The following is a 14,007-nucleotide window of genomic DNA, read 5'->3' as shown; positions in this document are numbered from 1 at the left end:
TTAGGATCGGAGGAGGTCGTATCATTAGGATGGGAGGAGGCCGTATCATTAGGATCAGAGGAGGTCGTATCATTAGGATGGGAGGAGGCCGTATCATTAGGATGGGAGGAGGCTGTATCATTAGGATGGGAGGAGGTCGTATCATTAGGATCGGAGGAGGCCATATCATTAGGATCGGAGGAGGCCGTATCATTAGGACGGGAGGAGGCCGTATCATTAGGACGGGAGGAGGCCGTATCATTAGGACGGGAGGAGGTCGTATCATTAGGATCGGAGGAGGCCGTATCATTAGGATCGGAGGAGGCCGTATCATTAGGATCGGAGGAGGCCGTACAATTAGGATCGGAGGAGGCCGTATCATTAGGATCGGAGGAGGCCGTACAATTAGGATCGGAGGAGGCCGTATCATTAGGAACGGAGGAGGTCGTATCATTAGGATGGGAGGAGGCCGTACAATTAGGATGGGAGGAGGCCGTACAATTAGGATGGGAGGAGGTCGTATCATTAGGATCGGAGGAGGCCGTATCATTAGGACTGGAGGAGGCCGTATCATTAGGATCAGAGACGAGATAAAACATGAAAGGGCCAAAAACAGAAAAAAATTACAAAAAGTAATCAGAGCGGAACAAAAAAGATTTGTTTTGGTTAAATGAACGACGACCACAACAAGGAGTCATAGAAAATATATTTAAAAATATTGGCTGAGAACAAATTTCATTGTTTTTCTACTTTATTAAAATTTTTATTTCAAATATATTTTTTGAAAAAATTTTAAATGAGACTTTTCAGATCTTTTGGGGTTTTTTTTGTTTGAATTTTTGAATGTATTTTTGGTAGATGATTGAGAAGATTTCCTTGGGGGGGAGACTATTTGGGATCAGACATTTTGGATCTTCTTGTCTTTATCTTATTCTTTTCCATATACATTGAGGACTATCCTTACCATGGGCTATTATGTGTGATGAGTGGGGGGTCCAATATCTGGCACCTCAACTATTAGTATCATGGATAAACCACATCCCCTTTAACATTTTTTTAGACACCGCATCAGGTACTGCAGTTTAAGACTCCTTTCCTGTTCCTTGGCCTAGATCGGCTCCTCGTGGGTGGAGCAATCAGTGCTCCTCCCCCTCTGTGCACACACCCCTGAAGAGTTGCAGATCATAGATACTGAACTATAACTACAGACTTTCTATAGAGATTCTTGTTAGACGTCTCCTTAACTGTTGGATCTTATTGAGGATTAGTATTGTAGGATCTTTGCTTGGTGTTGAGTGAGGACTCAGCTTTTCTATGACACTTACTTCCTTCAGCCAGAGGAGTTTGGGTGGTTGCATCTCGACAGACATCACGCCGCCAACATAACGCAATACGCCATGTTTAGTTCTGTTAATCCGCTCTACTTGACTCCCCGCCCGATGATCCATCCACATGATCACATTCCTGTTATGGTCACCTGAGGAAAACAAGAAGGTGGTGAAAAGAGAAAAAACAGAATAAATTACTAAGACGTCACTTGTCTGACGCAGGAGGCCCCATAGGCTGGAGATACAAGGTATCAAATATAAGAATCGGCCCATAATTCTTTGTTCTATATCAGCCCCCCGTCTGGGAAGGACTTAGCTTTGTTCTTCCTGATCTTACAGATTCATGAATAGAATTCCAGAAGTACATTAAAGACTGACACTGGTGAAGAAGAAGGAGAGAGACCAAAGGAGAGGTGAATATGTCACTTTATAACAGTATAGACCTATAGTCAGGGGACAGTTCTATGAATCCCTGCTGACCAGGGTTCAGTAGTCCTGGGGTGAACTGTGAGAGTCATGTGAGTGCAGGGAAGCCGCAGCCGATGGAAGGATAGACGTCAGCCATGCTCCACGTGCAGCACTAGGATGACCCCCATGTGGGAACTTGTTCTCCTCCTGCCTATAAACATGGAAACTCCTGTATCCAGTGACCCCTGATGTCAGTGCACAGTAGTGACAGGCGCGGCAATCATCACTGTGATAGATGGAGATGTTCTCTGTGTAGAGATAGACCTGATACAACACCTCATTCCTCAAGACGTTTCAACACCTCTGCGCATATCTGAGTGCGCCCTGCAGACAGCGCAGACGCCAGATGCCCCGGGTGACGGGATCGTCTTACTGCTAACAATAATGACTTATAATTGCGCCCACGAAAACCTGACAAATACAGATTTCCAAGTAACACGATATTACAACTTATCCGAAGACTCGAGGAAAAAAGAAATATTCTGGCTGTGTGAACAAAGCCTGATCGCTTTCTAATAGACTCTGTGCTTCAGATCTCTGCTGGCTGTCAGTGAATGGGAACAGAGATGTACAGGCCCAATACGTCACACAGCTGAGTGTTTGTTACAGTGTAGACAATCCTCTGTGCAGTAATATGGCAGCAGAATCTCCCTCCTAGGCGGATAGTTTGTTACTAGAGATGAGCGAGTACTATTCATAACTCCCGTTTCAAATAGCACGCACCCATAGGAATGAATGGACGCAGCCGGCATCCAGGGGGTTAAGTGGCCGGCCGCCGGCAAAGTCTGCGTGCCGGCTGTGTTCATTCATTCCTATGGGTGCGTGCTATTCCAAACGGGAGTTATGAATAGTACTAGCTCATCTCTATTTGTTACAATGTATCAATGCAGAATGTATAATCCTGATGATTGTCTAGTCTGGATACAATTGTAGCAAACCCTCACCACTTATAGCTAAACCTCAGGTACGTGTTTGTAGCTCCTTTTAGTGCCTGTTTGGGGTATTCCAGGAGGGGACGAGCTGCAATACCAGATACAGCCATTGACTTGAGAGGCGCTATTTCCATGTTTATTCCTAAATCATGTGAATTCTGGATTATACTGTTATAACAGAAGTAACTATGAGCAGAGGGTTGTGAGGGCGATTCTGTGCCGGACTAAAGGAATTTTACTGTATTATTTCATCGTACCTTCTACATTTACCGCCAAGGGCCTGAACTGTTTATCCAGAACCACAAGGGAGCAGGTGGCATCAAATCCCAGGCCGCGGATCTGACCGATTCCTGCTGACCGAGCGACTTTCTGCAAGACAAAAGTGTAAATGACTTTCTATTAAAATCTGAGAATGTGACCTGTATTACTACAGTGTAGGGCCAGGAGGGTCAGTAACCCCGCCACGTCTGCTGTATACCCCAGGCTGGTATATAAGGGGAGGGTCGCCGCTTCCTCTGCACATTCACTTCCCAGAATTGCGTGGTTTAAACTTGTTAAGGATGAAATAAAAATACATAGAAGATAAAGCGCGAGGCGTCAGGGAGTTGTAGATTCCTAATAGATGGAGACTACGGCATTAGTATATAGATTAGAGCAGGGGCCAAACTGGAGGGCCAACGTCCGAATCTGCACTGGGGATACCGGGTGTCTGGATCCAACAAACATATGCATAGGAGGGAGCGGAAGTATTGGTGGGGCCTGGCAATGGCTACTGAATGGCTACTGAAAGGATGGTGTGTACTGATCTGAGTGTATGTTACTCTGGTCTGGTCTGGGGGCTTATTTATTTCAGGGGTCTGATCTGTTTAGGTCCTAAGCTTTAGGATATTGGAGTTTCAATGTATTTGAGGGATCTCCTATCTATCTATCTATCTATCTATCTATCTATCTATCTATCTATCTATCTATCTATTTGTTTATTACACATTTGTTACATTGTTCTTTGTTACATTGTTCTTTGCTTCCTGTCAGTCCCTATAGTCAGTGTCTATAATGTTGGGGCACAGAGCACATGAAGCAGCTGTATCCCCCCACCTCCTGCTGTGTATACTAGCGCCCCCCGTCCTGTATACATGGTTTCATCCCGGGCTCTTGGCACATCTCATTAATGATTGATCAGAGTGATCGATGCAGCGCGCAGAGAGCTGACCCGTCTACCGCGGACGCCATGAATAATACAACAGCTGGATCTTCTTAAAGGGACCTTGAACAAAACAAAGATCTGCAAAGCTCTTCCTAAATCATGAATAGAATTTGAAACCTTCAGTAAGACTGACATTTGTACGGCATAGTAGTAACTTGCTCACTTATATAGCGCCACCATATTCCGCAGCGCTGTACACACATTGTCAGTCACCGTCCCATGTAGGAATCACAATTTACATTCCCATAGAGGGGGCCGGGGTCTTGTAGGATTTTTAGTAACAAGGTCAATTTGCAGGATTCCAGTATAACCATCAGGACCGGGCAGAGAAAACATTTCTATCATGAGCGAGGCCGTATTACTGTCATCTAGAAAACAATTAGACTAATGAGGCCGATTATCTTGTTAAGTCCCATCAAACCATCTCACTTAGTGACAAGTCCTCCATAAGATCCCAGGCGGCCCCATCACAAGTTCAAAGGATCCCCCCCCCCCCCCCCCTCTGAAGTTTCTCAGGGGAAGTTGAACATTAATAGGGTCAAAGGGCAGAAGAGGTCAAACGTTACGAGTGATACCCGGAGAACACAGAGATACAGAGAGAACCTGAGCGGCCCCTCCAAATGGCAACCTGTGTAAATGCCCTAATGAAGGTAAATTACAGGATAGTGTAGATACGGCCCAAGGCCTCGTTCACATCTGCATTGGTATTCCGTCTAGGAGATTCCGCATGAGGACCCCCCGAACGTAATACCAAACGCAATTGCAAGCGGTGTGCAGTAAAAGCACACAGACCCCATAGACTATAATGGGGTCCATGTGCTTGCCGCGCCCTGCCTGCACAAATCATGTGGACAGGAAAGTAGATTGTAAACTACATGTTCTGTGCGGAGATCTGGCGGCAAGCACACAGACGCGCTGCTGGCAGCCTGGGGCCCCGGGCTAACCAATCCAGCCCCTGCCACTAGCAGTGCTCAGTTTATCAATGCAAATGCACTGGACAGGGGCCCGAACCAGCCCCTGACGTCCCGATCGGGCCCCTGACCAATGCTTCTGCATTGAGAAAATGAGGACTGACAGTCAAGGCTCGGGGTCCGCCGGGAGATTCCCCGGTTCCCCGGTGGGCCAGTCCGACCCTGCACAGACCCCATTATAGTCTATGGGGTCCGTGTGCTTTTTCTGCACAGCGTTTGCAATTGTGTTGGGTATTCCCTTCGGCGAGTCCCCGTGCAGACTCCCCCAGACGGAATACCAACACAGATGTGAACGAGGGGTAAGAATTTTCTGCATCTTCTCACTCTATCAAATGTGCGACCTATGAGGTCAGAAGGAATTTTTGAAATGAAATATTAAAAGATTCCTTGTTGGTATCGGTGGGGGAGGAAGAAGCTGCTGTCTCCTCCTCATCTCCTCCTTCATGTCACTGGATATATGCCCTGATACATGACTGGAGTAATTAGTGGGGTCCTCACTGATCGGGGGTCCCTTGTGGGGTGCAGTGGGGTATGCCAACACACAATCCTCCCAGAGGTGACCACTTGGGGGTGTCTGAAAAGTGAATTGACAAGTCTGAAGGTGACAGCCTCCTTATTGTAAGGTGAGGACATGAGACAACAGGGCTCAGTATGGGCGTGCGAGGGGTCTCTCATTGGCAGGATTTTTCCTTCACCTTTTTGGTCATTTTTACTTGTTTATTTGGAAGTGTAATAAAGTATTTTGTGTCTTTCTTTGCAGGGTCGTGCTCGGTACCTCGCTGACAGCACAGCACGCTCTCCAGATGTCATCCGATGACTGCTCGTAGTGGTCCGGCCGCGGTTCCCATATAGTCAGAGATTCTTCCGCCTGGTCAACCACCGTCCCAGCCTGGTCCACCAATGCCGCACGGACGCTGGCTGTGCCCACATCTATGCCAATGTAGTACGAGGCCGCTTCCGCTTTTGTCTTCTGCATTTCGAATTTGGCTAAAAATGGGACAGATTAGGAAATAATGGGTGACTCAGGATAATACATGAGTAATAGGAGTTATTATAGAAAAGGAGACGTTGACTAATGGAAGAAGGAAACGGCCGCAGCGCAGAATGTAAGCTGGATTTCCTCAGGAGTCAGCAGAAGTTACTCACAAATTGGCCTTTTTTATGGGGCATTTTACAAACTGACTTTTTGTGTATTTTTTGCAGGATTTTTTACCCACCTGCCAAAAACTTTTGCACCGCACTGTACGTTTTTGGAATTGCCCCTCTCCCATATTGTGACATTTCTAGTCTGGCTTTTCTATATAACCTCTCATGATTTGGTCTATTTTTGCCTCCTGGCCTTGCAGAGACTCCTCCGCCATACTCCAAGGGCCCCGTAGTACCCACATGGGCCACCAATGTAGCATTCCTTCCAGACATGTCTGCCTTCCTTAAGCCTCCTGATCTACTGTATTATTATTGGTCACACATATTAGATGTACTAGACCTGCATTAGTCCTGAGTGTTGGCGGGGGGAGGGGGTTCTTAGCCGCATCCATCACCCTTCCTACAGCATGCATTTGAGAATTGGCGCTGCTAGGACATCTGCTTCTATTTTTTTTCTCCCTCTGATACTGGGCAATGAAAGCAATTTATAAAGTAAAATCAATTTGGAAATGTTCTCTCTCTCGATCGTCTCCGCTGTGATTGAAAGCGAGAGGAGAGCGGGCCAGTCGCTGACTCCAAAACAAGCCGCGCTGACCTCCATTTAGAGAGACTCTCTGTATAATGAATCTTAATTAAGATGGGGCTGTCAGCCTTCTCCGAGCCGCAACTTTGTAAAATGTAACATTGAAATAAACTACAAGGGAATATTAATCACGTCTCCGTCCGCGTCTCCGTGCAAGTTAAGTGCATTTTGGGCTACAGAGGTTGTTTAAAGGACAACGGCGGCGGCAGCGGAGCGAGAACTCGTCTGCATGCAAAACACAGTCTGACACCATGGAGATGCGGTCAGCGCGGATCACTGCGCCATCACCGTGATTGTTTTATCTCTTCCATCTGTCCTTGTGCTAATTCATTACGGTTGTAGCACGGCGGCCGGGCCGCCACTATGGGAAGAGGCGCAGTAGATTATCCGCGGGTGACGTGAACCTATTACTACCAATTATGTCAACAATGGAAATAGGAATTATTATCTGTTCTTCTTCTTCGTCTTCCAGGACAATCGATGATGCCGAAGATTAAATCAGTCAAGTGACATCAAGACGCTTTGTTGGTCTAGTGACATGTCTTGGCTTGTCCATGATCTCATCTGTTCACTATAGAAAGGAAAGAAGGAGGGAGGAAGATAAGAAGGAAAGATGGAAGACTGGAAGGAAGAAAGGAACGGGCAGGGAGGGAGGAAGGATGGAAGATAGGAAGACGGAAGGAAGGAAGGAAGGAAGGAAGGAAGGAAGGAAGGAAGGAAGGAAGGAAGGAAGGAAGGAAGGAAGGAAGGAAGGAAGGAAGGAAGATAAGAAGGAAAGATGGAAGACTGGAAGGAAGAAAGAAAGGAACGGGCAAGGAGGGAGGAAGGATGGAAGATAGGAAGACGGAAGGAAGGAAGGAAGGAAGGAAGGAAGGAAGGAAGGAAGGAAGTAGGGAGGAAGATAAGAAGGAAAGATGGAAGACTGGAAGGAAGAAAGAAAGGAACGGGCAAGGAGGGAGGAAGGATGGAAGATAGGAAGATGGAAGGAAGACAAGAAGGAAGGAAGGAACAAGCAAGGAGGGAGGAAGGATGTAAGATAGGAAGACGGAAGGAAGGATAGGAAGATGGACGGAAGACAAGAAGGAAGGAAGGAACGGGTAAAGAGGGAGGAAGGATGGAATATAGGAAGATGGAAGGATAGCAAGATGGAAGGAAGACAAGAAGGAAAGAGGGGGCAAGGAGAGTGCAAGGAAGATAACAAGTAAGGATGAAAGGCACGAAGACAGAAGGAAGACAAAATGGAAGGAAGAGGCAAGGAAGGAGAAAGCTAAGAAGAAAGGATGGAAGACAGAAAGCTGAAAGGAAGAAAAGAAGGAAGGAAGGGGCAAGGAGGGAGGAAGGAAGATAAGGAAGGATGAAAGGCATGAAGATGGAAAGAAGACAAGAAAGAAGGAATGATAGAGACATGAGGATGGAAGGAAGAGGAGAAACAAAGATGAAAGACAGGAAGATGGAAAGAAGACAAGAAGGAAAGAAGGAGGAAGTTAAGAAGAAAGGATGGAAGACAAGAAGAATATAAAGAAGGAAGGGGCAAGGAGGAAAAAGGGAGATAATGAAGAACAGCATAAAGACAAAAGGAGTAGAGATGAGCGAACACTGTTTGGATCAGCCGTTCCGAACAGCACGCTCCCATAGAAATGAATGGAAGCATGTGGCACGGCGACCGGCCGCCGGCAAAGTGTACGTGTCAGGTGCTTCCATTCATTTCTATGGGAGCGTGCTGTTCGGAACGGCTGATCCAAACAGTGTTCGCTCATCTCTAAAAAGGAGGACAGGAAGGAAGACAAGAAAGAAGAATGTAAGACAGGAAGATGAAAAAGAAAGATAGAAGAACAGAAGACATAAAAAGGAAGGACAGAATAAAAAATTAAAAGGAAGAATGTGCTCACAACTGGCCCAGCGATAGGAAAAAAGAGGAAGCATGGTAATGGGGAATACTCAGACTGGGTCACAGTTACCAGTGGGGTGCTACAGGGGGCAGTATTGGGGGGTCACAGTTACCAGTGGGGTGCTACAGGAGGCAGTACAGGGTCCTCTCCTATAATACCTTTACCTGGTAGAGGGTTACAGAGCAGGGCGTCCATATTTTAAGATGATACTAAACTCTATAAGCTAATATGAGGAAATATGAGGAGGATAGTAGAATATTACAGGGGGATCTAAGGAAGCGGGAAGCATGGGCGGATATATAGTACATAAATTTTAATAATGAAAAACTTTGAGATTGTGGAGGACAGTAAGATTACCGCTAGTGATCAGTGCCAGGCAGCGGCTGCCAAGGCAAATAAAACTATGGGATGTAACAAGAGAGGCCGAGACGCTCCTAGTTATATCTATACAAATCACTGCTTACTGCCAGTGGCTAAATATCAGTCCATGGCCATGTGATATACGGTCTATGGTCATGTGATATACAGTGTATGGTCAAGTGATATACGGTCTATGGTCATGTGATATACGGTCTATGGCCATGTGATATATGGTCTATGGTCAGGTGATATACGGTCTATGGCCATGTGATATATGGTCTATGGTCAGGTGATATACGGTCTATGGCCATGTGATATATGGTCTATGGTCAGGTGATATACGGTCTATGGTCATGTGATATACGGTCTATGGTCATGTGATATACACACAGGTGCACAGCTCATGAATCAGATATGTGTCTGAAAATGAGCTGTGCACCTATGTGTATATCACATGACCATAGACCATATATCACATGACCATAGACCACATATTACATGGCCATGGACTGATTTGTAGCCACTGGCAGTAAACATAGAATGATTGACAGCAAGCAGAAATCTAGAAAACTCAGACTAACAAGGAAAGTATATTAGGGGATTGAAGAACTTTCCATGACACCCTGCTACAGACGGGTACGAGGGCATCTCTGGCCACATCTGGTTACATTGCTGCAGGATGAGGAGAGGATACAACTTAGTTATAAATCAATAGAAACAAAGAAACATTTTTTATACGAATATTAATATTATTCTGCGCTGGTGCATTGTGGGACATGTAGTGTTTCCAGCACAGGTGTCACTACATGAACATTTCAGCGATATCTCGCCAAGACGTCTGGATCGCACCTTGTGTTATCGAAGTCTTAAGAACAGACATTTTTCTACCGTTCAGGTACAAAGAATCCCTTGAAAGAGTCAAGTCCAGTAATGAAAACTAAATATTGACGGGTCCATTTTAAGAAGCAGCTTCAGTCAATATTAAATATGAACAAGTCTAAGTAGGACGTCGTCCAGCTGACAGCAAATACACAAAGCGGGCGAGACCGGCACCGAGACAGAATAGCGTAGTATTGGAGAAGACAATAAGTTACACAAGCATCAAAGACGATATTCTACAGAGCAGGATGTTATACCGGGCGCCCGACCTGTACCAATGTATCCATGGAAGGAAAATAAACTTCTACAACCTGTTACTGGCAGGACATGCTGGTCACATGATAAAAATATGTGTAAAAAGGAACAGAACTAGGAAGAGTCCCCAATCAGAATTGTAATGATCCTGAGTTATATCCTGTATTATACCCCAGAGCTGCGCTCACTATTCTGCTGGTACAGTCAATGTGTACATACATTAAATTACTTATCCTGTATTATACTCCAGAGCTGCGCTCACTATTCTGCTGGCGCAGTCACTGTGTACATACATAACATTACTTATCCTGTATTATACTCCAGAGCTGCGCTCACTATTCTGCTGGTGCAGTCACTGTGTACATACATTACATTACTTATCCTGTATTATACCCCAGAGCTGCACTCACTATTCTGCTGGTACAGTCACTGTGTACATACATTACATTACTTATCCTGTATTATACTCCAGAGCTGCGCTCACTATTCTGCTGGTGCAGTCACTGTGTACATACATTACATTACTTATCCTGTATTATACCCCAGAGCTGCGCTCACTATTCTGCTGGTGCAGTCACTGTGTACATACATTACATTACTTATCCTGTATTATACCCCAGAGCTGCGCTCACTATTCTGCTGGTACAGTCACTGTGTACATACATTACATTACTTATCCTGCATTATACTCCAGAGCTGCGCTCACTATTCTGCTGGTACAGTCACTGTGTACATACATTACATTACTTATCCTGCATTATACTCCAGAGCTGCACTCACTATTCTGCTGGTGCAGTCACTGTGTACATACATTACATTACTTATCCTGTATTATACTCCAGAGCTGCGCTCACTATTCTGCTAGTACAGTTACTGTGTACATACATTACATTACTTATCCTGCATTATACTCCAGAGCTGCACTCACTATTCTGCTGGTGCAGTCACTGTGTACTTACATTACATTACTTATCCTGTATTATACTCCAGAGCTGCGCTCACTATTCTGCTGGTGCAGTCACTGTGTACATACATTACATTACTTATCCTGTATTATACTCCAGAGCTGCGCTCACTATTCTGCTGGTACAGTCACTGTGTACATACATTACATTACTTATCCTGTATTATACTCCAGAGCTGCGCTCACTATTCTGCTGGTACAGTCACTGTGTACTTACATTACATTACTTATCCTGTATTATACTCCAGAGCTGCGCTCACTATTCTGCTGGTACAGTCACTGTGTACATACATTACATTACTTATCCTGTATTATACTCCAGAGCTGCACTCACTATTCTGCTGGTACAGTCACTGTGTACATACATTACATTACTTATCCTGTATTATACTCCAGAGCTGCGCTGACTATTCTGCTGGTACAGTCACTGTGTACTTACATTACATTACTTATCCTGTATTATACTCCAAAGCTGCGCTCACTATTCTGCTGATGCAGTCACTATGTACATACATTACATTACTTATCCTGTATTATACACCAGAGCTGCGCTCACTATTCTGCTGGTGCAGTCACTGTGTACATACATTACATTACTTATCCTGTATTATACTCCAGAGCTGCGCTCACTATTCTGCTGGTGCAGTCACTGTGTACATACATTACATTACTTATCCTGTATTATACTCCAGAGCTTCGCTCACTATTCTGCTGGTGTAGTCACTGTGTACATACATTACATTACTTATCCTGTATTATACTCCAGAGCTGCGCTCACTATTCTGCTGGTGCAGTCACTGTGTACATACATTACATTACTTATCCTGTATTATACTCCAGAGCTGCGCTCACTATTCTGCTGGTGCAGTCACTATGTACATACATTACATTACTTATCCTGTATTATACTCCAGAGCTGCGCTCACTATTCTGCTGGTACAGTCACTGTGTACATACATTACATTACCTATCCTGTATTATACTCCAGAGCTGCGCTCACTATTCTGCTGGTGCAGTCACTGTGTACATACATTACATTACTTATCCTGTATTATACTCCAGAGCTGTGCTCACTATTCTGCTGGTGCAGTCACTGTGTACATACATTACATTACTTATCCTGTATTATACCCCAGAGCTGCGCTCACTATTCTGCTGGTACAGTCACTGTGTACATACATTACATTACTTATCCTGTATTATACTCCAGAGCTGTGCTCACTATTCTGCTGGTACAGTCACTGTGTACATACATTACATTACTTATCCTGTATTATACTCCAGAGCTGCGCTGACTATTCTGCTGGTACAGTCACTGTGTACATACATTACATTACTTATCCTGTATTATACTCCAGAGCTGCGCTGACTATTCTGCTGGTACAGTCACTGTGTACATACATTACATTACTTATCCTGTATTATACTCCAGAGCTGCGCTCACTATTCTGCTGGTGCAGTCACTGTGTACATACATTACATTACTTATCCTGTATTATACTCCAGAGCTGCGCTCACTATTCTGCTGGTACAGTCACTGTGTACATACATTACATTACTTATCCTGTATTATACTCCAGAGCTGCGCTCACTATTCTGCTGGTGCAGTCACTGTGTACATACATTACATTACTTATCCTGTATTATACTCCAGAGCTGCGCTCACTATTCTGCTGGTGCAGTCACTGTGTACATACATTACATGACTTACCCTGTGTTATACACTATATTAGTTGGTGTACAATGTTGTATATTGTCCTTATTATATATTATATTGGGCATTAGTCAGATATCACCTTGTGGTCATGGTCACACTGATGTCACTTGCTGTAGTAATAATAGTCCTGCAGTTCCATGGACAGACTATAGGCTGCTGTATATGACGCCTTTTATTCTGCTGGGGGGGGGGGGGGGTTGATATTATTTGTGATAGTAAGTTTACATTGTGGTATATTCTCCTGTCATATCCTCCCCCAGGTCTCAGTAGTTCTGTATGGAGATGGTGGTGCAGTAGTCACTTACTTGTAGGCCCTGTACACACTGGTTACTTTCACAGCAGTTTGTTACAATGTTTCTGTCTCAGCTTCCTCTGAGATTCTGCAGTTTATGGGATTTGTCAGATTGCTGGTGATTGGTCTTTTGTACAGATTGTGGGATTGGCTCAGATCTGGTTTGCACTTCGCCCCGGGGCAGACAGTCTGAGGTTGCTCTATAACCCGCACTGTCTCATTCTTCTCCAGCAGGGGAGGGGTGGGTTATGTTTTTTGGGACTGTAAAGCCCCCGGTTCTGTTTAAGGCTGGAGAACAGCAGACAGGTCTGACTTGTGTCCACATCAACACGTCCTGGTAGAGATTTTCCAGGAGAAACAGAAATTTATTAGGTTTAAATAAAGGAACTTTTTATTTGTGTCCTGGAGAAGTCGGGATAAATCTCCTACAAGGTGTGAATTGTTACTATGTACGACCGAATAGTCTGTGCAATCGCAGGGTAACAGGGACTGACTATAGTCTGGGCCCCGGGCAGTAGCACTCACCCACCAAGGGTGTAACCAGAGGGGTGCAGAGGCAGCATGTGGCCCCTGGGGTGTGAGACAGGCCTCAGCCATCCTGCTGGCCCAATGACATCACTCAGGAGGTGAGAGGAGGCGCACAGAGGACAGGAGAGGTGAGTATGAGGGAGTATTATGTAGACCTTAAAGTAAAATAGTGGTTTGTAGGTGGTGAATCCCAAAAATTCAGAAAATTTGTAACAAACCAGTTTAGTTATCCTCAGATGATATTTGACTCTGAGCCCTCAGACCTTCAGGTTCTACCTGTTATTCCGGCACCTGATTTTTGCTTGAAATTTTTGAAGCCAAAACCCCTTATGAATTGTAAAGAACAATGCTACGCCACCTGAGACGGGGAATGTACTCTGTCCAGAGACCCGGACTCATTGTATCATAGATATCTATAACACTGCGAGCCACTGCCGCACCGCTACTGTCCCATACTGTAATGTCCAGGGTGTTCAGGAGGGCCACCAGGGTGTCTGAAGTACTGAGGAGGG

At 45.0% G+C, this 14,007-nt stretch overlaps 1 protein-coding gene across 1 annotated transcript in view; it reads right to left on the bottom strand.

Annotated features, from left to right (window-relative positions):
• The window catches only part of FGGY (FGGY carbohydrate kinase domain containing), a 115,876-nt gene extending 102,823 nt beyond the window's left edge, over positions 1-13,053 (bottom strand). Inside the window, exons 1-4 of the mRNA XM_075287782.1 lie at positions 12,981-13,053; positions 5,658-5,869; positions 2,965-3,076; positions 1,305-1,456 (exon numbers count right to left, since the gene is read on the bottom strand). Of these exons, the coding sequence (XP_075143883.1) occupies positions 1,305-1,456; positions 2,965-3,076; positions 5,658-5,858 (465 nt within the window). The 5' untranslated portion in view covers positions 5,859-5,869; positions 12,981-13,053. The remainder of the gene's footprint in view (positions 1-1,304; positions 1,457-2,964; positions 3,077-5,657; positions 5,870-12,980) is intronic.
• Positions 13,054-14,007: the final 954 nt, after the last annotated feature.

This window comes from Leptodactylus fuscus, chromosome 9, assembly GCF_031893055.1.
Source record: "Leptodactylus fuscus isolate aLepFus1 chromosome 9, aLepFus1.hap2, whole genome shotgun sequence".
Taxonomy (NCBI): domain Eukaryota; kingdom Metazoa; phylum Chordata; class Amphibia; order Anura; family Leptodactylidae; genus Leptodactylus; species Leptodactylus fuscus.
This window is presented reverse-complemented; position numbering and strand designations above follow the sequence as displayed.